At 36.9% G+C, this 27,203-nt stretch overlaps 1 protein-coding gene across 1 annotated transcript in view; it reads right to left on the reverse strand.

Annotated features, from left to right (window-relative positions):
• LOC124554911 (ATP-dependent DNA helicase Q5-like) overlaps nucleotides 1-27,203 on the reverse strand; it is a 309,389-nt gene that overhangs the window by 142,012 nt on the left and 140,174 nt on the right. Inside the window, exons 3-4 of the mRNA XM_047128599.1 lie at nucleotides 25,097-25,261; nucleotides 12,002-12,178 (exon numbers count right to left, since the gene is read on the reverse strand). Of these exons, the coding sequence (XP_046984555.1) occupies nucleotides 12,002-12,178; nucleotides 25,097-25,261 (342 nt within the window). The remainder of the gene's footprint in view (nucleotides 1-12,001; nucleotides 12,179-25,096; nucleotides 25,262-27,203) is intronic.

The following is a 27,203-nucleotide window of genomic DNA, read 5'->3' on the forward strand; positions in this document are numbered from 1 at the left end:
GACACCTCAGTGATCCACTGTTTTACTTCTGTAGGAAAATAGGATCTGATATCAGTCTCTTAAATTTCTTAGGCACCCACATGCCCTGTTTGTGGTATCAACTGATACCACGCAGAGTGGATCATTCCATTATATCAAGTTTGCAGTAGTGGCTCTGTAGGTTACCACGAGAGGCAGTCACGTGCGACCGCTTCCACAGATTGCCAGTTGCCTAAGGGACACACCCCCTTGGATTAGTGCTGTCAGCACCACACATCACACCAATAAGAAGCCGCTGCAAGGAGCCTCCTGTCTTAAGCGTTCAGACTGTGGTGATCAGCTCGAGTGTTTTGGCTACAGCGTTCCAGTCTCCAGAGCCGTCAGTCTTCGGCCTGTGCCCGAACTCAGCTTAGTTGATATAGAGTAGCAAGTACAAGTGTAATAGACTCAGACCTCTGCTTGTTTCAGTCACTGATGAAAGTTCAAGTAGGACTTCTTGTTAGTAACAATACCTATACATACCTCAGGCATCTGTATTTATCTGTATTTATATCAGGACAGTCAATGGAATCATTGTAACAAGATAAGAATGCAAGTGAATGTGGTTTTCAGTCTACATTTTCAGCCATAGAACCCAATACCATCCAAACAAGAAACAACGTTGTTACCCAAACGCTATCCTACAACTGCCTGTTGTGAACTACAGTGCCTGACAAAACTGAAACATCCCAAATGTGGTTTTCAATCTACATTTTCTGCCATAGAACCCAATACCATCCAAACAAGAAACAACATTGTTACCCAAACGCTATCCTACAACTGCCTATTGTGAACTACAGTGCCTGACAAAACTGAAACATCCCAAATGGAAAGAGGAAATGAAATGAAACGAAACTTCATGGGCTGAGAGGATATGTGATGTTAGCTAAGAGATTACAAAACTGATTCAGATTGACAAAGAATGCGGCAGTATGAGCCTACTTATCAGTATGATGTTGACATGGATCCATGCACTGATTTGATTGGGAAGAGTGTCATAAAGCTGGTGTATCCTCTCCTGGAGCAAGGGGGCCTACATCTGGTCATTGATATCCCAGATACTGGCAACAAGGATGGAACTGACTCCCGGGATGATCCCACACATGTTCTATCAAGGCACAGATCTGGGATCTTGCTGGCCACGGGAGTACCTCAACATCGTGCAGACAGTTCACAGAGACGTGTTTCATTTCGACAAGCATTGTTCTTTTGAGAAATGGCACCATGATACTGCCATAAGAGAGGTAACACGTGGACGCAAGATGTCCGTGATGTATTGCTGTGCTGTCAGAGTTCTCTTCGTCACTAACAGTCGTGACCTGAAGTCAGGTCCAATGGTTCCCCACACTATGATGCCAGGTTTTGACTGTTCCAAGATGGCTGCCGAGTAAGTGACGCCAGAAACCATTTCCAGAAAGTTAAGTGATTTAGACAGGAATATAATTTAGTTTAACGCTGACAACAAATTAAATATGTGCATTAGTGTATCGTTTAGTCTTGCCGTTAAAGGTTTGACTTTTATTTGCGTATTTTTTCAGAAAACACGAAAAGATCGTAACTTCGCGAAGTCGTGCTTAGGCTTAAATTTTGTAAACGTGTTTGTTTCTTGTTTCAAGGTAATTTAACTAGTTTCTCGGTAACAAATAAGTAAACTACCGTAAATAGCGTATAACTTCATTGTTTTAATACAGATTTCAGAAAAACAGCGTAACTTTTTATCAGAAACTTGCCTATATACATTTGTTTATAGGCCTAATTCTCGTAACGTTTTTGGAGAATCAAAGTTAAAGTATCTCGTTTAATTGTCCTTTTTTTCATTCCATCGAGTGAAATATATAATAAATAGCGTATACCTTCATTGTTTTAATACAGATCTCAGAAAAACAGCGGAATTTTAAATCAGAAACTTGCTTATATACATTTGTGAATAGGCTTAATTCTTGTAACGTCTTTTTTGATTTTCGGTAATTTAATTGATTTATTCTAGCTAAGGTATTATTTTTGCCATGAGTGAGAAGTGCCTGACTTGCCGTAGAATTGTTAGTTCCGGGGTTTGGTGTGATGGATGCAGTAGCTTTTTTCACTGGGGGGACTGCAGTGGTGTGGGTGTTGGGAAAGTGGATCAGGCTCATCAGTGGTTATGTAGGATTTGCAGCAGAGATAGGAAGATAGTGGAACAGGAGGGGAAAATTGCTGCCCTTCAGGCTGAGCTAGATCAGGCTGAGCTAGATCAGGCTAGGGAAGATCTGGACAGGTTAAGAAGGGAGAAGGGCAAAGAGAGGTGGGAAGTGGCAACAGGTAGCAGAAGGAACAGGCCTAGAACTAAGTCTGACAGTTTTGTGGTGAATGTCAAAAATAAGTTTGACCTGTTGCTTCAGTTAGAAACTGATGAGCCTCAAGCAGAGGTAGGTGTAGACAGGACACAACAAACTTTCAATAGGAAATTGAAAAAGAATGTAGGAAAGTCATCGAAAAGGAAGAAAGTTTTGTTGTTAGGCAGTTCTCATGCCAGAGGTGTAGGCAAACTTCTGCAGGAGGAATTAGGACCAGAATACCAGGTCACAAATTTTTTCAAACCAAGTGCTAGTCTGGATCAGGTGACAGAGGATTTAAGTTCACTCTGTAAAGGATTTACCAGGGAAGACACCGTGGTTATTGTGGGAGGGCCAGGGAACAGCATCGACAGAGATCCTGGGTACAGTATAGAGTGTGACCTGGTAAAGATTGCGTCGGCATCGAGACACACCAATGTTGAATTTGTATCTGTCCTGAGACGCCATGACCGGCCTCATTTGAACTCTTCTGTTGGGAGAGTTAATTTGGAGTTGGAACGGCTGCTTGTGTCGGGTGCGGGGGCTCATATTGGTGTGGTTCCTGTTGATTATCTCAGTAGGTGGGACTATACCAGGCATGGCCTACATCTCAACAGGAAAGGGAAGGGGAAACTGGCTGGGGTAATAGCAGGAAATTTAAGGGGGGGAGGCACTGCCATGAATGGTAAAATACCAGTGGTTACAGGTGTTGGAGCAGCACCTTTTATAGGATAGGTAAGACAGAAAGATGTCAAGTTCTACGAGAGGTCAGGATTGAAACAAATCTTCAGTTTAGGAAAGAAATTCAACAGCACAATTCTAGCACATTGGATCACCAATCACAGCTATCAATTACAAATTTTCACCAATCACCAGAAATTTTATCTCCACCAAGTTGTATCTCAGTCCTAGGTAATTGCATTGATGAACTAAAGTCACCCAACCCAATTGACATAATCTGCCTCTCTGAACACCATGTGACCACTGGTATAGGAACTAGGCCTAAGCACAATGAGAAACTCAGACAGGAGAGTACTGCAAATGTTAGAATAAGGAAAGGTTCTCATAAAAGTATAATTAAAAATAATGTAAGTATATTTCATCAAAATATTGGGAGTTTAAAGAATAAAGTAGATGAGCTTCTTGTTTGTTTGGAAGATTTAGAAGCTGAGAATGAAATAGATATACTATGCCTGTCTGAGCATCACATTGTTACTGATATGGATAAGGTAAATGTAAGTGGTTATAAGCTCTCTGCGCATGTAATGAGAGAAAATATGGAGAAAGGAGGAGTTGCCATATATGTCAAAAGTTATCATTGTGCAAAAAGTATAGAAACAAAAAAGTTTTGTGTAGAGAAACATATAGAAGCATGTGCCTGTGAGCTTAAATTAAATAAAGGCACATTTATAATTGTAACTGTATATAGGTCCCCATCAGGAAATTTTCATCTATTTCTGAAAAATTTGGACTCCTTGTTGTGCTATCTGTCAGACAGGGGGAAGCAAATTATTATTTGTGGGGACTTCAATGTAGATTCTCTGAAAGAGGGTAATAGGAAAAATGACCTTGAAGTATTACTCGGTTCTTTCAATTTGACACCCGTTATTGATTTTCCTACTCGGGTGGTAAAGGATAGCAGCTCACTGATAGATAACTTCTTTATAGACCAAGATAAGTTTAACCAGATAAATGCTCAGCCTGTTGAGAATGGTCTTTCTGATCATGGTGCACAGCTAGTTACAATATATGACATAGCTCCATTCAGCAATACTAAACAGTCCTCCAAAGTAGTACGTTCAGTCAACAATTTAACAATTGCAAATTTCAGGGAAAGCCTACAGCAGTTAGACTGGAATGAGGTGTACCGTGAACCTGATGCCAATTTAAAATATAATTTATTTCATGACATTTTTGTAAATGCATTTGAAAATTGCTTCCCCAAGAAAATAGTTAAATATACTCGTAAGAAACCTTGTAACAAACCATGGCTTACTAAGGGTATAAAAATATCTTGTAACTGGAAAAGGGAAATGTATCTGACAGCAAGAAAGAGTAGTCACCCAGAAACTATCAAAAATTATAAAAACTACTGTGTTATATTAAGAAAAGTTATTAAAAAATCCAGGAGTATGTGTATCATGTCTGAAATCAGCAACTCTGATAATAAAATTAAAACAATTTGGAATATTATTAAAAGAGAAACAGGTCAACCAAGAGCAGAGGAAGACAGTATTACCATCAAATTGAATGAAAACTTTACAAACAAAAAGTCAGAAGTTGAAAATATTTTTAATAATCATTTTCTAAATGTTGTGGATATAGTAGGATCCAGGTGTTCATTAGAAGATGCTAGGCTGTTAATGGAAGAGGCCATACCTATGCAATTTGATACAATTGAAATCTCACCCACTTCTCCCTCTGAAATTAGGAAAATAATAAACTTGCTTAAAAGCAAAAACTCACATGGAATTGATGGCATTTCCAGCAAAATACTAAAAGCTTGTTCTCAACAGATAAGTAAGATTCTCAGCCACCTGTGTAATAGCTCTCTGGAACAGGGCATTTTCCCTGATAGACTGAAATATGCTATTGTTATACCTTTGCATAAAAAGGGGGATAGATCTGATGTCAACAATTACCGTCCGATCTCCCTTCTAACAGCTTTATCCAAAATTTTTGAGAAAGTAATGTATTCAAGAGTAGCTTCACATATCTGTAAAAATGAAGTACTAACAAAATGTCAGTTTGGTTTCCAGAAAGGTTTTTCAACAGAAAATGCCATATATGCTTTCACCAGTCAAATTTTGAATGATCTGAATAACCGAACACCACCCATTGGGATTTTTTGTGATCTCTCAAAGGCTTTTGATTGTGTAAATCATGAAATTCTGCTAGAGAAGCTCAAGTATTGTGGCATGAGTGGGACAGTGCACAAATGGTTTAATTCGTACCTAACTGGAAGAGTGCAGAAAGTTGAAATAAGTAGTTCTCGTAACATGCAAAGATCAGCACATTCCTCAAACTGGGGAACTATCAAGAATGGGGTTCCACAAGGGTCAGTCTTGGGTCATTTGTTGTTCTTATTATATATTAATGACTTGCCATTCTATATTCATGAAGAGGCAAAGTTAGTTCTCTTCGCTGCTGATACAAGTATAGTAATCACACCTGAGAAACAAGAATTAACTGATGAAATTGTCAATACTGTCTTTCAGAAAATTACTAAGTGGTTCCTTGTAAACGGACTCTCACTGAATTTTGATAAGACACAGTACATACAGTTCCGTACAGTGAATGGTATGATGCCATTAATAAATAGAGACCTTAATCAGAAGCATATAGCTAAGGTAGAATATTCCAAATTTTTAGGTGTGTCCATTGATGAGAGATTAAATTGGAAGAAACACATTGATGATCTGCTGAAACGTTTGAGTTCAGCTACTTATGCAATAAGGGTCATTGCAAATTTTGGTGATAAACATCTTAGTAAATTAGCTTACTACGCCTATTTCCACTCATTGCTTTCATATGGCATCATATTTTGGGGTAATTCATCACTGAGGAATAAAGTATTTATTGCACAAAAGCGTGTAATCAGAATAATAGCTGGAGTCCACCCAAGATCATCCTGCAGACATTTATTTAAGGATCTAGGGATATTCACAGTAGCTTCTCAGTATATATACTCTCTTATGAAATTTGTTATTAACAACCAAACCCAATTCAAAAGTAATAGCAGTGTGCATAACTACAATACTAGGAGAAAGGACGATCTTCACTATTCAAGATTAAATCTAACTTTGGCACAGAAAGGGGTGAATTATACTGGCACTAAAGTCTTTGGTCACTTACCAAATAGTATCAAAAGTCTGACAGATAACCAACAAGTATTTAAGAAGAAATTAAAAGAATTTCTGAATGACAACTCCTTCTACTCCATAGAGGAATTTTTAGATATAAATTAAGAAAAAAAATATTAAAAAAAAATAAAATAAAAAATAAATAAAAACAAAAAAACACAAAAAAATAAAGTTGTTATATTAACTTAAGTATGTTGTTAAATTAACCTAATTATGTCATGTTTTGGAAAATTCGACTCGTTCCACATCATTACGAAATATCGTATTCATGATCCATGGAACTAGTATTAATCTAATCTAATCTAATCTACACTGCTGTGCCTCTCTGGACCTCCCTGCGGGTTGCCACCATACTCATCGCCGACATTCATCAGCAGTCAATGCTTTCTGATCACGGCATCACTCCAAGCACAGCCATTTGTGTTGTGGTATATTTGTTACTATGGCTGCTGCTTATCTTCAACCAATAGTGTGGAATGACATAGAGTGTAGCGGGGAGTCTGTTACCTGTTATCAGATGACAGGCAAAGATGTAAGGGGATTACAATGTGCACAGTCCCCAATAGGGCAATCCAACCTTGTGGTGGTCAGACATGGTTGACTGGAACCTTGATGAGTATGTTTCTCCCAGTGTTCATGCTGTTCAACATTGGGGCACTGGCACATCTGGTTGCCCCAGAAATTTGGATTTTGCATATTATGATGAACTGGCCAAACGAAAACCCACTAAAAGGCTTCTTTCACTCAAGATCAGGCACTGATAATGCTGTCTCACAAAAGTATGTGGCATCTCCATGTCCTTCACAGTGATCACTCAACATCTGATGCTGTTCACACCCTTACACAGGGTGTTGCAAAAAGGTATGGCCAAACTTTCAGGAAACATTCTTCACACACAAAGAAAGAAAATGTGTTATGTGGACATGTTTCCGGGAACGCTTACTTTCCATGTTAGAGCTCATTTTATTACTTCTCTTCAAATCACATTAATCATGGAATGGAAACACACAGCAACAGAACGTACCAGCGTGACTTCTAACACTTTGTTACAGGAGATGTTCAAAATGTCCTCCGTTAGCGAGGATACATGCATCCACCCTCCGCCGTATGGAATCCCTGATGTGCTGGTGCAGCCCTGAAGAATGGCGTATTGTAGCACAGCCGTCCACAATACGAGCACGAAGAGTCTCTACATTTGGTACCGGGGTTGCGTAGACAAGAGCTTTCAAATGCCCCCATAAATGAAAGTCAAGAGGGTTGAGGTCAGGAGAGCGTGAAGGCCATGGAATTGGTCCGCCTCTACCAATCCATAGGTCACCGAATCCGTTGTTGAGAAGCATACGAACACTTCGACTGAAATGTGCAGGAGCTTCATCATGTTGTGTCATACTTGTAAAGGCACATGTTCTAGCAGCACAGGTAGAGTATCCCGTATGAAATCATGATAACGTGCTCCATTGAGCGTAGGTGGAAGAACATGGGGCCCAATCAAGACATCACCAACAATGCCTGCCCAAACGTTCACAGAAAATCTGTGTTGATGACGTGATTGCACAATTGCGTGCGGATTCTCGTCAGCCCACACATGTTGATTGTGAAAATTTACAATTTGATCACATTGGAATGAAGCCTCATCCGTAAAGAGAACATTTGCACTGAAATGAGGATTGACACATTGTTGAATGAACCATTCGCAGAAGTGCACCCGTGGAGGCCAATCAGCTGCTGATAGTGCCTGCACACGCTGTACATGGTACGGAAACATCTGGTTCTCCTGTAGCACTCTCCATACAGTGACGTGGTCAACGTTACCTTGTACAACAGCAACTTCTCTGATGCTGACATTAGGGTTATCGTCAACTGCACGAAGAATTGCCTCGTCCATTGCAGGTGTCCTCGTTGTTCTAGGTCTTCCCCAGTCGCGAGTCATAGGCTGGAATGTTCTGTGCTTCCTAAGACGCCGATCAATTACTTCGAACGTCTTCCTGTCGGGACACCTTCGTTCTGGAAATCTGTCTCGATACAAACGTACCGCGCCATGGCTATTGCCCTGTGCTAATCCATACATCAAATGGGCATCTGCCAACTCCGCATTTGTAAACATTGCACTGACTGCAAAACCACGTTCGTGATGAACAATAACCTGTTGATGCTACGTACTGATGTGCTTGATGCTAGTACTGTAGAGCAATGAGTTGCATGTCAACACAAGCACCGAAGTCAACATTGCCTTCCTTCAATTGGGCAAACTGGCAGTGAATCGAGGAAGTACAGTACATACTGACGAAACTAAAATGACCTCTAACATGGAAATTAAGCGTTTCCGGACACATGTCCACACAACATCTTTTCTTTATTTGTGTGTGAGGAATGTTTCCTGAAAGTTTGGCCGTACCTTTTTGTAACACCCTGTATACCCTGCCAGGCCTGATAACTATGTTAAAACATGACCAACGCTAATTTCCTCTGGTGGCTGTTCTGCCACATATAATTGCAACTCTAATCATTTATATATATGCTGATGGTGTGTATCTGTAAAAAGTTGGAGACTACATGGGGTTAATTGTCTGTAGAACACAAAAAGCACTGCAGTTAATGAGAAATTTCACTCTACAGTCACTGCTCATCTGCTGTCACCAACATCTTCTGTAATTTTAGTTTAAATATAGTGAAGAGAGACTCTGCTCACACTTATCAGAGTACAAACTACAAAATTTCAGTGCAAATTAAACACACTATACAATTTATATTAAAAATATAGGTCCTGGAGCATAAAAGAACTGATACTCCATTGCATCTGAAATCAATGTGGGTCCAATTATATATAAGGCTTAAGACTTACTCCCATCAAAAGTCATCACATTTTATTTTCCGCACCAACTGCAATCAAGTAGTTCAACTGACTTCACACAGCTTCATTGATTATGGGAAGGTTAGGGATAAATGGTTTCAGTTAACAAGGCAAAGGCAGGCAAGTGAGTGTGTTAAACTTTACTTTGTAACCCAAGTAGTACCACTAACAGCTTCTAAAAATGGGTACTCATTCCGTCCACTGGCCACTCACAAGTTAATTCCATAACCCCTGAAACAAAGCAGATTACATCCAAAACCCACAAACTAGTACAACAGTTGTGTTCACCCATTAACGGTCTACCTATTATCTCACCCTATTAAACAAAATTTTTGTAAAAATCTAGTTATCTGTATCTGCACAACATTAGGTTACGGCATCAATATATTTCGTGAAATTTAATACCTTAAGCACTTTTATAGTTAAGACACATTAGGTGAAGTAACAACCAAAGTTTTTATCCAGGTATTGTTGCAAGAAGTCCTGCTGGTTCTTCCAAATTGAGCATGATAAAGCTCCCAGGTGTAACCGTGGTACATTATAAGGGTTACCAAGAAAATAAATATACAAAGCATGGAAACATATTTCTGAGTTATACATTTTTGTATTAACTTCATGTGTAGTTGGAATATACCTTTAGTTAACAGTAGATAACAAGTTAGAACTCTGTGTCTGTCCCAGATTTTAACTCAGACCCCCTGCAATGTCCTACAAATTACATCATCCAAGCACACCTCATGGACGGACTGAGAACTTCAATTTGTCACTGGGAAGAGCTCGTGGTGAGCTGAAGTTGTGAGATGGGCTGCAAGTCATGCTTCAATGGCATAATTGGTTGCCAACTTCCCACAAAAGGAAGTAAAGTAGAACCTCGCTAATCTGTTCCCTATGGGAGCAGAGGCATGGTTGGAATGCAATAAAGGTTGGATTGTCAAAGGAACACTTTTATTGACCCGTAACATTAAATACAGTGCTGTGGAACCTTAATTTTAAACTGGAAATACTGTCTGAAATATTGCTCCATGGCAAACCAGTACCAAAGTGAAACGAAAACGTCAACACACTAAAAACTTACATGAAGGTGTAATGCACAGCAATGCCTCTATTGTAAAATACGTCTGTATTTTATGGTAAGATGATGTTTCTTTGAGTGAAAGCATAGCAACTGTGCATGCCTTATTATAGTACAGTACTGACACATAGCTGACTGATTTTGTGCAGAAAAAGTTCTTGTACGAAGCATTTTGTAGTTGAAGTCAGACTCGTGAATGTTGTAAATCAGGGATCAGCTGGAGCTCTTTAATTAAGTTTTAAAATTTCTCAACAAATTCACTGGCAGCTGTTTCACCAGCAGACAGTTTCTCACTGGAATTAATTACATTTTGAATGCCATGTCATTTTTTCACTCCCTGTAAATTTTTCATTTTCATTGTCTCCATTAAGTTTTTTGTACAAAAACAGTGCCTTTTGTTTTATTACTGATCCAGATGATGGAATTCTTTTTCTTCACTTCTGCTCAAACCACATCAATACATCATGTTTAGACTTTCACTTTTAGTGTTCTCCAAAGTCTTGCATATTTCCAGTTCTTTTTCGTCATCAATCATCATTGTGTGACTTACAAGAATTTTCCTAATTTTTCTCCAGTCTGTAACAGTTGTTACGCCAATCGTATCTCGCTTGTAATGGTTAGGAGAGACTTGCCTCTGTCTAACCTTACAAGCACTTTCAGTTGATCTACTACAGACAGCATCACATGTTTATATTTAGTTGGTGCTATAGTTTAGTTTTACACATATTAATATGTAGGAACAGTCACTAATTTATAAAACATGTGCATGCACAATAACACTTATTGATCAAGTTAGAAACATGTTATTTCATACTAAAACTGACTGAATTAAAACACATACCATCCGTCAACTGCCTGCTGATTCATACTGCAGATGAGGAATCAATGACAAGACCAAACAAACACCAGAAATGAGACGGTTGGACTAAGTGGGGAGACAGACCATCTAAGGTTGGATTAGTGAGGTTCCACTGTACATGTATTTGAATCTCAGTTTTGTGTACAATTCCAGTTTGTCACATACAATTATTGTAGCAAATATTCTGACCAGAGTAAAAGAATTAATCCTCATGTCATTTGTTACTTTTGCACACTCTTCAATGATATCTGCACATTTTGTGAGCCTGTGTACCAGATTTTTTCCTTCCATCACTGCAAAATTATCAGTCTCTTCTTTTAGTCACTTGTGGCTCTCAAACAACATGTCACATGCTAAATTCCTTCCATGCAGGTATTCCTTCCCCCCAGGGGAAAAAAAACTGTATTACTTGAGATGCACATGTAGCTTAACAAATGGCACCTCTTTACTTCATTTTGACATGAGGGCTACAAAATATTTTTCTTGAACTAAGATGAACAAATGAGACAGCTTCCTTACTTCTTTGTGGAAACCTTTCTATGCATGTATTATGGTTCAACAATTTATACAATTTTACTAACTTAATAATAGATTTATCTGCCTCTAAAAGTGAGTTAGTCTTCGTGCCTGACTTCCATACATGAAGAACCCAGGTATAATTACTGGTAGTGCAAAACAATTTCAGGAGTACTTGAAATTGCTCCACTAAATATCTCAAGCACAGCTGAAGAGCTATTTAAGCAGCACTTATGGAAAACTAAAATTAATGGCCGGACAAGTGGTGTGTCTAGTACATTTTTTTTTAAATAATGCAGTCATGTGCTGCATTAGGGAAAATGGAAAAATTACAGTCTGCTGGCATCTACTGATTTCCTGAGATTGAGTATGGAGTTATTTTTATTTTATTTATTTTTTATTAGCAAAATTCCTTAATATGTGTTCTATATTGACCAAACTTCCCGACTTTTAGCAAGATGTTATAACCATTTATATAATTTCGAAGTATATATAGCACAATCTTCTTACCTTTTTACTTGCTGTTGCAGTAAGTGCAATCCATGGTATGTCTGGATATCTAGTACGCAACTGTCCAAGTTTAACATAGTCTGGACGAAAATCATGACCCCATTCACTCACACAGTGGGCCTCATCAACAACAATGTAAGACACCTTTTTCTTTTTAGAAAGATCCTCCATCAAATTCTGAAAAATTACACATTCATATACATCAAATAATTATGAAAGGAAGATAAGCAAAACTGTTGCTATGCTCTGAAGAGAATCATCAAACCAAGTCAGTTATATATGTCAGGTTTGAATTCCGTCCAAGTAATAAATCTGAGTGTCATCTTAAAAATTATAGCAGCATCATAGATATTACAAGCAATTATTTGCTTTTCAAATAATTTAAACTGAAAAGCTGTGTTTTTCAATCATGAAAGCTACAGACAGTGCTTAGATCAATAATTTTGCTACTAAATGAAATTCAGTTTACTTCTCAGCTAAAGAGCAATTAAAAATTGTTTTAAATAATTGACTGTGGAAGTGACACAATATGTGGCTGCTAGCTCAAAAGATGCACTTGCAAATTAAATCCGCAACATACAATAGCTAGCAACAAAAATGGCTACAAACATGAAACTGTGAATACAGTGATAAAATATTTAATCAACTGAACAGGGGGGATGATTTTAATTACAAAGAATTTTTAAGAACTGGATGCCTTTATTGGTAATATTCCATAGTAGATAGCGAGAACACTACAGAAACATGGAATCAATGCAAGCTTCTCCACAAAAAATAATTACAGTAAATAAAAAGAGACAAATTTTGGATATATGGAGTGTATACTGTCACAGCCCATCTGCACAAAATAAGAGTCATGCATGAAGTACTGAAACACTACCAACCTACATAAACCAAAAAGTGTAGCCAGATGTAACTATGAATAAAAACATGAACAATGAACACATAAGGGTAATAAAAGACTTTAGAAAGACATCACCCTTCTGTAACACCACCCCCTCACTTGCAGCTGACACAGTTTATTTATTTTTATTTTGGATCCTCTTCTTGTACAAACATACATTATTTTTCTGAGCAGAGAACAATTAAAATATCATGTAATTTATATAATCAAATTCAGAATCCAAACAAAGTAGTAGAAGCTGATTTTAAAATTCTGTTGAGGTTATATTTGTAAAATAAGCTAAGCACATGCTTAATTTATGTAGATGTTAGGCGTGTGAGGAAAAATAATGAGACTGGCAGCACTTTTTGTGATCTGCGATGCTGTGTTGTCCTACTTGCATAGACTGGGTTTGTTAATCCCTTCCGGAAGCTCAGTTTGAGTTTCAGCTCTGTACAGCCACCAGTGAAGATGTTTTTAGTTGTGTGTTACGAAAATGAAATAATGGAATTCAGAACAATATGCAATCAAGCTTTGTCTAAAATTTGGGGAATCCATGAGTGTTGCCTTTGCAAAGTTAGAACAGGTCCATGGGGGACATTCCTTACCAAGAGCACAAGCTTTTTGCTCAGATTCAGTATTATGTTGTTTTCCAGTGTTCAAAAAACTTTTATATTTATGTTAATTACTTCATTTGCAATTTTAACTGCTTGTTTTTAACACTTGAGATTTATCCTGTTGCTTTAAGATTTCTTGTTTCCAGGCCTGCAGCCCTGAAATAATTGCCTTTTTGAAACTCGTAGTTCGGCTATGTGCCGTTTTGGTTTAAAGGTGTTATTAAATTACAATAAATTAAAATTTTGAGTGAACCTGACTGACACCTTATTTGGCCCTTTCCACAATACGAATCACCTGCTCTGCCCAGCAGGTTTAGTGGGCGTTTCAGCAATATTTTTAAGCATTCTTCATTACTAGATGAGCATTCTGATAGTAAAGGGTAAATGGCCTTTCAGACCATCATGCACAAATTTTAACACTACAAGGTTTTTGTACTCAAACAAATGTTATATGTGATTAGAAACTATGTAGTAAAGCTAATCCAATGGCAATAAAGAGTTTTTTAAACCTCGTTAAGGAACAAGAATGGGAGGATGTTTATAGTGCCGATAACATAGATGACAAATATAATGCTTTCCTTAACACATTTCTCATTCTCTTTGAGAGTTGCTTTCCATTAGAACATTCTAAACAGGGTACTAGCAGTAAATGGCAGCCAGGTTGGCTGACTAGTGAGATAAGGATATCATGTAGAACAAAGAGGGAATCACACTGAAATGATAGATGTGGTCACAATCAAGCTACAGTAGCCCATTACAAACAGTACCTATTGTAAGGTGCTTAAAAAGGTTATTAGGAAGGCAAAGAGTATGTGATATGCAAATAGGATAGCTAATTTACAGGATAAAATTAAAAACATATAGTCAACTGTGAAGCAAATGTCTGTTCAGCAGCACAAGGTCGACAATATAAAGTCAGTTCATAATAAAAATATTTCTGTTACTAGTAAGTCAGATATATGTGAAGTATTTAACAATTATTTTCTGAGCATTCCCAGTGAATCAAATAAAAACTTACTTTCTACAGGGAATCATGTAATTGTCTTGGAAAGTGCTTTTCTGAGATTGATGTCTGAAATACTCTTCTGTGATATTGACAAGGGAAAAATTGAGTCAATAATTAAATCACTGAAGACTAAGGACTATCAGGATTTGAAGGAGTGCCTAGCAGAATATTGAAGTACTATGCTACATATGTTAGCCCTGCACTTAGTCATATTAGTAATTTTTAAGAGTGGTGAGTTTCCTGAACAATTGAAGTACTCAGTAGTAAAGCCGCTTTATTAGGATAATAATGTAGACACTTTTAGGCCTATTTCTATGTCATCAGTGTTTGCTACAGTTATTGAAAAGGCTGGGTATGTAAGGATAATTGATCATTTTGTATCACATAATATGCTATCAAATGTGCTGTTCAGCTTTAGAAGTGGTTTAACAACTGAAAATGCAATGTCCTCTTTTCTCTGTGAGGTATTGGATGGATTAAACAAAAAGTTCTGAACACTAGGCATCTTTTTTGATTTAACTAAGGGCTTTGATTGAGCTAACCACAAAAGATTGCTCCAGAAGTTGGACCATTATGGAATACGGGAGTTGCTCACAACTGGTTCACTTCTTACTTTAAGAACAGACAGCAAAAGGTCATTATTCACAGTGTGGAGAATGTCTGTCATGTGGGGTCTGAGTGCGGAACAGTCAAATGAGTGGAGGGGGGGAGGGGGTGCCTGCCCCGGCCACTCATGTTCCTTATTTATATAAATCATATGCCCTCTAATATTACAGTTAATTCTAAAATATTTCTGTTTGCTGGTGACACTAGCTTGGTAGTAAAGGATGTTGTGTGCAACATTGGCTCTGTTTCAGATAGTGCAGTTCATGACGATAAGTTCATGGCTTGTAGAAAATAAACTAATGCTAATCACAGTAAGACTCAGTTTTTACAGTTTATAATAAACAATTCAACAAAACCCATCATTTTGATTTCACAGAATGGGCATATGATTAGTGAAACTGAATAGTTCAAAACTGCTGTGGAAAGCCCACATCCAGGATCTTGTTAAAAGACTTAATGCTGCCATTTTTGCTATTCAAACAGTATCTGGAGTAAGTGGGCCAAACATATCATTTTAGAATGGGAAGGGTTACCCTAAAATATAATACCATACAATGTAGGATATATACGTAGTTTTAATGTGAAACTGACTTACAAGCCATATATGTCATTAAACAAGATTTAGGAGCCGTATGACCCAAGAAAAGGCCTTCACATGAACCTTGAGGTTTCAGCTTTTCACAGCGTATAAGGACAGTAAGAACTAAACAGAGCATTTTTTCTATTGCTTGTTTGTCAATATGTTTCAACATTTTAGAGTTACAGGTCTTCAAATCAAGGAATTTTACTAACAAAATTTCATTTGATGTGTAAATACTGATAATACACAAGGAAATAAAGCCAGTGTCATTCCTGGAATGTCAGTTATGACAATCATGAGGAACTCACCAGTTTCCCTCCCCACATCTCATTACGACGCAGCCTGCTTCCAATGAAAGAAATGATGTAGCTGAAAAGATACAGAGCAAAGATATGTTTTGTGATGAGAAGAAACTCAGTCATGGTGTTGGTGATGGTCACGAAGCATCAACCAGAAGAATGCCAAGTTTATCAAACGTTGACATTTACAACAAATTACAGCCATTTTGGCATAGGGAAGCACTGCTTACAATGAACATGTGACTCTGGTATTCGCCAAGGAACTAGTGAACATTTGATGCTACATCCAGAATATCATTCAGCATATTCTGTTGCTTTTTCTCATCTGTCATGCAAATAATTTTTCCTACAGCCCAATACTTGTGCACAAACTTCTCAGATTACCCAGCATATTGTCCAGTGTGAAGAAAACTTCATTTGAGTGGGACCGTTTCTTCAGGACGTTCATACTTCATTTTTGACCAGTATAATAATAATAATAATAATAATAATAATAATAATAATAATAATAATAAATCCCGTGGAGACCCAGGAAAAGACTAGGCCTTCGGTACGTTCTGCCAGTCGTACAAGGCGACGAAAAGAACAAACCACTAATAGGGCTAACCCCCCTTTTAGTGTGATTAGTTGGTTCAGGACAGAACTAATGAAGCCTCGGACAAGCACTGTCATGGTGGGGGACGACGCTTGAACCTTATGCCCGTCAACAATGGTAACGACACTGCTAGCCACACGGAAAATGATTTAAATCCAAATAGAGGTGTTTTGCAGGATGTGCTTCCTGCCACCACTCTAGAATGAAAACAAACGCAGAGGATGATATGGTCAGATGAAGTTAACTGACACCTCATGTTCTGTTATTACCAAGCAACAAACTTAGGAACCAGCACAACTGGATACAGATCACAAGTATACGCAAAATTTATTACCAGATACCCAGAATTAAAATTTTTAACAGAACAACGACTACCTGATCAGATCCGTGTAATAATAAAAAATAACAGGATACCCCAGTCAGAATTAGAAAACATCAAACAACAATTACAACAAATACTGGAACAAAATAATGTGCAATCAGAAGAAGAAGAAAATACAGTAATGGACTCAAACATCCAAGAGCGAACACACAAGGAACACCACGCATCAATTAAACAATCAGAGGAAAATGAAATCTTAAGACAGCCACCAGAACAAGCACAAATAGAACATGAAGTGACACACATGTTAGATATAGAAGAAAAATTTCAGCTAACATATATAGAATACAAAGACACAAATACAGACATTAGACCATTCTTGCATAGACCACCAAATAGCCGACAAGTCGAAACAACAATAACAACCATCAACACAATCATACACAACAAAATAAATGAAAATACAACTATGGAAGAGTTACAACTACTGGTTTATATAGGAGCACTCACCACACTAAATATACACATTAGGCAGAGATCAGAACAAACCACGACACAGAAGAAACCCACAAAACCAGCATGGCAACACCGGCTACATATCAGAATAGAAAAACTGAGAAAAGACATCGGACAGCTAACACAATTTATAAGAAATGAAATATCAGACAAAAACGAAAAAGGTTAGGTAAAATCTCACAACAAGAAGCGATAGAGCAGTTAGATGAAAAGAAGCAGAAATTACAAGCATTTTCCAAACGACTTAGAAGATACAAAGAAAGTGAAAATAGAAGGAAACAAAACCAAACATTCAACACAAACCAAAAGAAATTATATCAGACAATAGATAACACACACATTAAAATAGACAACCCACCAAACATAACAGACATGGAACACTTCTGGAGCAACATATGGTCAAACCCGGTACAACGTAACAGTGGATACAAGCAGAAACAGAGACATACAAGATGATACCACAAATGCCTGAAGTGATAATTTTGCAACATGAAGTCACCTGAGCAATTAATCCTACGCACAATTGGAAAGCCCCTGGAAAAGATAAAATAGCAAATTTCTGGCTAAAGAAGTTCACCTCAACACATTCACATCTAACTAAATTATTTAACAGTTACATTGCAGACCCATACACATTCCCTGATACACTTACACATGGAATAACTTATCTGAAACCTAAAGATCAAGCAGACACAGCAAACCCAGCAAAATATCGCCCCATAACATGCCTACCAACAATATACAAAATATTAACTTCAGTCATTACACAGAAATTAATGACACATACAACACAGAACAAAATTATAAATGAAGAACAAAAAGGCTGTTGCAAAGGAGCATAAGGATGTAAAGAGCAACTGATAATAGATGCAGAGGTGACATATCAAGCTAAAACTAAACAAAGGTCGCTACACTACGCATACATTGATTACCGAAAAGCTTTTGATAGTGTACCCCACTCATGGTTACTACAAATATTGGAAATATACAAAGTAGACCCTAAATTGATACAGTTCCTAAACATAGTAATGAAAAATTGGAAAACCACACTTAATATCCAAACAAATTCAAATAATATCACATCACAGCCAATACAGATTAAGTGTGGAATATACCAAGGAGACTCATTAAGTCCTTTCTGGTTCTGCCTTGCTCTGAACCCACTATCCAACATGCTAAATAATACAAATTACGGATACAACATTACTGGAACATACCAACACAAAATCACACATTTGCTATACATGGATGATCTAAAACTACTGGCAGCAACAAATCAACAGCTCAACCAATTACTAAAGATAACAGAAGTATTCAGCAATGATATAAATATGGCTTTTGGAACAGACAAATGTAAGAAAAATAGCATAGTCGAAGGAAAACACACTAAACAAGAAGATTACATATTGGATAACCACAGCGACTGCATAGAAGCGATGGAAAAAACAGATGCCTATAAATATCTAGGATACAGACAAAAAATAGGAATAGATAATACAAATATTAAAGAAGAACTGAAAGAAAAATATAGACAAAGACTAACAAAAATACTGAAAACAGAACTGACAGCAAGAAACAAGACAAAAGCTATAAATACCTATGCTATACCAATATTGACCTACTCATTTGGAGTAGTGAAATGGAGTAACACAGACCTAGAAGCATTCAATACACTTACACGATCACAATGCCACAAATATAGAATACATCACATACATTCAGCAACAGAAAGATTCACATTAAGCAGAAAGGAAGGAGGAAGGGGATTTATCGACATAAAAAACCTACATTATGGACAGGTAGACAATTTAAGAAAATTCTTTATAGAACGAGCAGAAACTAGCAAAATACACAAAGCAATCACTCATATAAATACATCAGCTACACCATTGCAGTTTCATAACCACTTCTACAACCCTTTAGATCACATAACATCAACAGATACGAAGAAAGTAAATTGGAAAAAGAAAACACTACATGGCAAGCACCCATATCATCTAACACGGCCACACATCGATCAAGACGCATCCAACACATGGCTAAGAAAAGGCAATATATACAGTGAGACGGAAGGATTCATGACTGCAATACAGGATCAAACAATAAACACCAGATATTACAGCAAGCATATTATTAAAGATCCCAATACCACAACAGATAAATGCAGACTTTGCAAACAACAAATAGAAACAGTAGATCACATCACAAGTGGATGTACAATACTAGCAAATACAGAATACCCCAGAAGACATGACAATGTAGCAAAAATAATACATCAACAGCTTGCCTTACAACATAAACTTATAAAACAACATGTTCCCACATACAAGTATGCACCACAAAATGTACTGGAGAACGATGAATACAAATTATACTGGAACAGAACCATTATAACAGATAAAACAACACCACATAACAAACCTGACATCATACTCACCAATAAAAAGAAGAAATTAACACAACTAATCGAAATATACAAACTCAATACAACAAACATATAGAAGAAAACAGGAGAAAAAATTGAAAAATACATCCAACTGGCTGAGGAAGTCAAGGACATGTGGCATCAGGATAAAGTTGACACCATACCAATTATATTATCAACTACAGGAGTCATACCACACAGTATCCACCAGTACATAAATGCAATACAGCTACACCCAAACGTATATATAACTACAGAAATCTGTAATTATTGATACATGTTCAATTACCCAAAAGTTCCTAAATGCAATGTAACATATACCGTACAGTTAAAAGGAAGTCACGCTTGATCAAAGTCCGCGTCACTTTCCATCTTTAACCAGACATAATGTCTGAGACAGGAAAGAATAATAATAATAATAATAATAATAATAATAATGTGATTATATCAAGTTTTATTCTCAAATTATTAGCAAGAGGAATAGCCTGGGTGACAGCCTATTGTTAGGAACTGTCCAAGAAGTAAGATGGAGTGATTTACGAAATACGTAGAAACAGAAATTACAAGTCAGATGGCTGGGCCAGATATCAACCCTCAGTGTTCATTATAAAAACAATACACCCTAAGTTCCATTAATTTTAGTCACAGTTTCACGTAACTTTGATATTTCTATAGAGTACAGCAGTGGTATGCCGAGAGAAAGTATTTAACTTGAAACTGAAAATATGCAGTTTGTGGCAAACTACACTCAAATATTGTTGAAGCCTGCTAAAAATATGTGTATAGGCAGTTTCTCTGTCTTTTGTTTGCTGAATGAATGCAGCTGTTAAACAAGTCAACGTTGTCTACTGAAAACGCTTCTAAGCAACCAGATACACTGCAGCATTTGTGTAAGAGCATCTGAGTTATTAAAAAAGTGGCCAAGTTAAGTTCATGAAGTAACGCTACATGTGGCCTAGATGAGACACTTTCAGATGAAAATTATCCTTTGAACCCAAAAAGACTTGCTACAAACATCACTAATGACATACAAGAATGAAAGAATGCAAAGTGTATCAAAGGTATTGACTGATGATTCTGTTCTTAAAGGCAGCCACATTCAGCTTCCTTGGGTCCTGGATGTGTATCTTCCATGAGAGTTTCTGATTTATCTCCAATTCCAGGAATTTGTTATCTTCCACTTTCTATAACATCTAACACCTCCCAAAGACTGTCACCCCTTAAAAATTATGTATGTTTTCATGCAACTGAGAGTTAGCCTTTTGGCTACAAATCTTGCTCCTGCAATAAAAATTCCTGTAAATTTAGCAAATAGAACAGCTTTCATCACTTTTAATGATGTATGGGCTCTAACATCGAAATCTAACAGCCTCCCTAAATCCCATGTAAACACTATACTTTAAAAAATCACTAAGTACCGCATCGCTTACTGCAACTTGCCATATAAAACTAGATATTTTTTATTACTTTTTGGAGAAACGTATCAGCTATAACGTCCAATGTTCATTTTTGTTTGGCACATATTTAGGGATTGCTAACAACAATGTAACATTTATTTTCAAACTCTTCTTTTCTGTAGATTGCTGCTTTCAAACCAGTATGTGTGTTAAACAGTCTACACAAGCATCACTTTAAAGATGTCACCAAACAAAAGGAAAGTATTTCATACTGAAGAAAAGTCACACATAATATGGTGAATAGACATGGGGTAACAAAGTCAGCATTGCAAAGGATTTGGGTGTCTCACAGTCAAAGATTTCTGCAATTTGGAAGGACAGAAAGTTTCTTTTTGAAAACAGTTCTTTGAAAATCAAATGGGCAAGATCATCGGAGCACAAAGATACTGAGGAAGCTTTACTTACATAGCTTATGCAGCAAAACTCAAATAACGTGCTGATTAATGGATCTATTCTTCAAGCTGATTAATGGACCTATTCTACAAGGAAAAGCCAATGAATTTGCGCATATGTTGGGAAATTCAAACTTCAATTGTTCTTCATCTTGAATATAATGTTTCTCAGTTTGCCAAAATATTATTTTCCAGAAAAATTTGTGGCAAAGATGCTGGTGTACCTGATGGCATACCAGATGAGTGGCTATCTAAGAAGTGGCCTGTTTTGTGTGAAAGTTAGAAGTCAGATGTTATGTTCAATGCAGATGAAACTGGTTTGTTTTATAACATGATCGCAGATAAGACATTGAGATAAGAACAGTGTTCAGGTGGGAAAATGTCTAAGAAATGAATCACAATTATGGTTGCTGCAAATATGACAGGATCATGTAAAGAAAAGCTCTTGGTGATCCAAAAACCAGAAAAGCCTAGAAGACATTTTAAAAACATTCACCCCCTACATGTATTTCAAGAAAGCAAGGCAAAATCTTGGATGGTGTCTGATATTTCTGAAAAGTGGCTGTGTAACTGGGACTCTCAGCCGCACTCAAAGAAATGAAAAATTATTCTCCTGATCATCTGAACTGCTCATCCAGTAGTGTTTTTACCTCCAAATATCACTTCACTTCTACTGTGGATCAGGGAATTATAAAATCCTTGGAAATTCAGTACATGAAACTTCAAGTGATGAACATGTTACAAAAAAATCAAAGAGGGTAAAGAAATAGTTTTGAACTTTCTTGATGCAATTTTAAGGACATCGGAAGAGTGGGAAAATGTCACTCAAAATGTCACTCAAAGCTAATTGCTTTAAACATGCAGAATTCATAAATATCTCTTCACCAACAGCAGCAACAGCTCATAATGGAAATGAGGAGGACATTCCTCTGACAGAATTAGTTTAAGAACTTTGTCCATCATTGTCAACTTGTGAAACAGAGGACCTCACCCACGTAGACAACAATCTTACCATGTATGTTTCAGTGAATGAAGAAAAAACTGTAGCCAACACCCAAAGCCAACATGTGATTGATGAACATGAAAACCAACAAGAAGAATAGTTTATTGCACCATCATTTAATGAAGCCCTCAGTGCAGCAAAAACATGACAAAAATTTTTTATTTTCAAAGAAGAGTTTAATACAAATGACAATAACAAGGCATTAAAACAAATGCAGTGTCAAATTAAAAATGCCTCTCATCTTACATGCAAAAAGCAAACAAGGAGCATATCCCCTCACGTCATATCATTCTCTTGAAACAATCACCTGGGCTAAGGCCATGTGCCGATTTCAGAGCTACCGTTGAATCCCCAGACTGTTGTTGATTCCTTCCCTTTACCCTGCCAAGAAGATCTGATTGACAAACTTGAACAAGTCTTCTTTTTTTTTCCTTTGAAAAACTGACTTTAGGAAGTATATCTGCAACTGTCTTTGGATGAGGCATCCAAGAAGATTTTTGCAGTCAATGTCCATCTGGGTCTGTTTCAATTTCAGCGGTTACTGTTCGGTAGTGCATCAGCTCCAGCAATTTTTTGGAGATATTTAGAGCAGCATACTTCACTGTTGCCAACCTGTGCTAATTATATATTCCAGCTGAACAATTGCAGAATATGGAAGCATTGTTGAAAGTGTTACAATTCCAAGTGTTCCTTTTTAAAACAGCAATAAAGTATCAGGATCAGTTTATTAATGCACATCATTCAAATTTGTGTGCCACTCAAGACATGCCTGCTTACCTCCCCCCCCCCCCTCCCCCCCCCTTACATACACAAATCTAACAGAACTGCAAGGTGTGATTCACTCACTCACTCACTCACTCACTCGCGCATGCACACATGCACACGGAGCCCCTGCAGAACTGATCAATACACCCAGCATTTCTACAACATATTGTTGTGCAGGATAGCCTGCACATCAGGGGCTGTAATATTTTATTTGGCTGCTGAAGTGTTGGCTGCCCTGCAAATCAGAATGATAACACAGGCTGATATTACTCCAACACAACACACCTGTTGTGCAGGGCAACCAACATGTCTGGGACTGGGAAACTGTTTGTTGTTCTGACATGTAGGCTGCCCTAGAAAGCAGGTCAATTTAGCAGGCCAATATTATCCCCATATAACACATCTGTTGTGCAGGGCAGCTGACATATCATGGGCTGAAAAACTGGTTTTTGCTCATATCTCCACTCTTATGGGAGCTAGGAGGTCTTAACTCATGGCCAATGAATGTTTGGCTAAAAGATCTTGGAAATTTAGTCTCTTAACGTGACTGGAAGCTCATTGAGATTTTATTAATCCATATTGTTGTGAGACGTTGCATTTTTAAATTGTGTAACTTTTCTGCAATTCCAAAATGCTGTGATGTGTTTAGTAGTACACTATTGTCTACATAATCAAATGCCGACATCAAGAAAAGTAATCTATCCAATGGCTGTAAGAGATTTTTTTTAAATGCTTAATGCAAGGAGTAAACTGCCCTGACACCTAATGAGTCCTTCCTGAAACTAAACTGCATCTCCACTGATAGGTTATGAGTGCTGAAGTAAGTGGCAACTCTAGTGTACATTGCCTCTACTAAAAATTTTCAGGACACTGGTGATAGTGATAACCTGTAGTTGTCAATTTTATAATTTCTCCTCTACTGTAGAACTGTTTTACCACTAAATGTTCAAGTTCTTCTGGATTAGAAACTGCCTGAAATGATGGTCAATAATTACAGTGCTAACGTAGCTTCACAGACTTTTACTACTGAACTTACCATTCATGTATTACATCTTATGTATGCCTGTATTTTGCACATATTGATATGTAAAATTTCATTATGTCTTGTATTTTGATAAGTTCTACAACAGGACTTTAATAAAATGGACACTAAATAAATAAATAAGTCATGGACATAAACGTCCTTCACTAGCAAAGAATGGAATAAATGGTTAAATTACTGTAGTTGCCTTCAAAAGACTTGTGTCCAATGAATCTCTTATAAAGCTATGTTTTTCATTCGTTGACAGCTCACATAAGCGCATATTTTTGGTCAGAAGAGGGGGGAATATATCAGATACTTGTAGGTATTTTCATTTGCTATGATTATTTCTTTATATGAAAACATCTAATCACTATTTTCCATACACATATATGAACACTGAAGTCCCTGATGGGCGAGGTGCCCCAAAACAATCCTATCAAAATCAATTTACATATGTAATTGTTTTTCACAATATTTATATCCCACATACAAGTTAATCAAATGTTTATATCTGACCAGTACCCAAATATATATAAAAACTTTTGTTCTCCACAAAAGCCTAAGGAAAGAGTAAGTTACTTAAAATAAATAATGAAATGTAATACCTTAAAATTCTCTGTCCTCGCCTGCTCTGGTGTCACATAAAGAAGTTGAGTTTTGGGATGTTCACTCAACAGGTCTTTCATGACTGCCTTTACTTCCGAAGTACGCATATTTGAATTTATGGCACTTGCTTGAATTCCTTTTTGTCGAAGATGGTCAACTTGATCCTGAATAAGGAAAAATTCAAGTTGAATAGTACTTACAGAAGGTCTTATTTTACAAAATGTATGTTAATTATAATATTAAGCACAAACTGACAATGTACTTTTCTTAAGAGGTAAAGGAAAATAATGTACGTTCTCTGACACATCAAACTAGAAATGCAGCTCCTGAAAGAGACAATAGGTGGGAATATTTTAGAAATCTTTAAAAGAATGATTTCATACAACATTGCTGCATTACTTAATGAATTATATTACTCACTTATTAACAGTAACTGAATTTTTCGTCAATGCTTTTCAGAACACGGCAACAATATTAAGTAGGAAACACTTTGCTAATGTTCTGCAAAATGTTATTTATTTGGTCATGAATTAGCTTTTGGCTTCTTAGGCCACCATAAGGCGATAACTTCAGACACAGATGTGATGTCGTGCAACTTACACAGATATTACTTATACAGAAGACACAAAACTTATGATATATTGGGTGCTTCCAAAGGAAAGTATTACATTTTTGTATGTCACACAGAATAGTTCGATTTAACTACAAGTGAAAAATATTTTTTTACGTGAATACCATTTCATTTAAGAACAGATGAAAAATAATTTAAAATTGAAATCTACTATTCGTGTAACTGAAACTTAATTTAAAAGAGTGGAAAAATGAAACAGTTTGATTCCTAGTTTCTAATTTCTCTCATGTTGCAATACACTAATTGCCACAGCCGCCTGACTTGACTAACATACAGTTTTCCACAGTACTTGCACGTGATTTTACACAACACTGTTCCAACAGTTACAATTTGGCTTACCCACTGAATAAAATTTTCGACATGCTGTTGATATCATAAAACACAAATCTTTAGATGCGGGACTAGCTTTTCGGTAGATTATCTGAAATTACGCCAACATATGGCTGGCGCACTAGTTTTCGTAACTACTGGCTTGTTCCTGTTGGGCAGCATACAAGAGTGCAATAGCAGTTGTCTCGTCAAATGTCTCAGCATTTCAAATCGTTGAGAAACAAGAAAGGACTGAAAGTTCACATTTACCTTCAGCATATTGCATTACACATCAAGTTTTTGTTGTACTCAACCATTAAGTACAGTCATTTGAAAAGATAGCTGACAATACTACTTAGTTTTGGAATTTGAGTACTTATTTTTTAAGATTTAACTTGTACTAGGTATGAGAACCATTGTTGTTACAAATTAAATGAGGAAATTACTATATTTCCACAAATCTAATGTAATGCACATCCAAATTTAAAAGTTAAAATCACAAAAAGAAAGAGTTTGTTGGCATATCGCTAGTATGCTAAATTTATTTTACACAATTTATGCATACATGAACTATCCAAACAAAAACAATTTTTAAGTGACTCATTGTTAAGTGACACAGTCATTCAAAAGAATGCCCAACTCGATTACCTACATTACATGCAAATGAACATACTGTAAATTCCAGGTGTTACTCATCATTATTCAGTAATATCATCAATGTTACTGGTATCCTTGGATGAGTCTACATCAGATTCATTTTCTCTTTTCCCCATCATACCACAGCACATCAGACTCGCTGCCATCCAGAGTATCCGAAATACAGCATTTCTTCCATGCTTTTATGATCATCGGTGCTTCGACACTTTTCCAGGCAGCTGAAACACCGTGTGCAGTAATGTGGGGTGCTGCATGCTTTATTTTCCCTGTCGGTGTCTGTTCATGGTTTCATTAGTGGAAGAATATTTCATAACCGTTGAACCGTTTAGTTATACTAAAACCCAGGAGTTGAAACAAAGAAGGCATTCCTCCAGGAATAATAACAAGGTCACTGGCTAGGGTGTGGATTTTCTTTTTTATCTCATCAGTGAGATGGCCACAAAATGCATCGCGACAAAGCATTGATGGTAGTTTGAGAAGCACATAAGGACAGAGTTCCCATACATTTC

Source organism: Schistocerca americana, chromosome X (genome assembly GCF_021461395.2).
Source record: "Schistocerca americana isolate TAMUIC-IGC-003095 chromosome X, iqSchAmer2.1, whole genome shotgun sequence".
In the NCBI taxonomy this organism is placed as follows: Eukaryota; Metazoa; Arthropoda; class Insecta; order Orthoptera; family Acrididae; genus Schistocerca; species Schistocerca americana.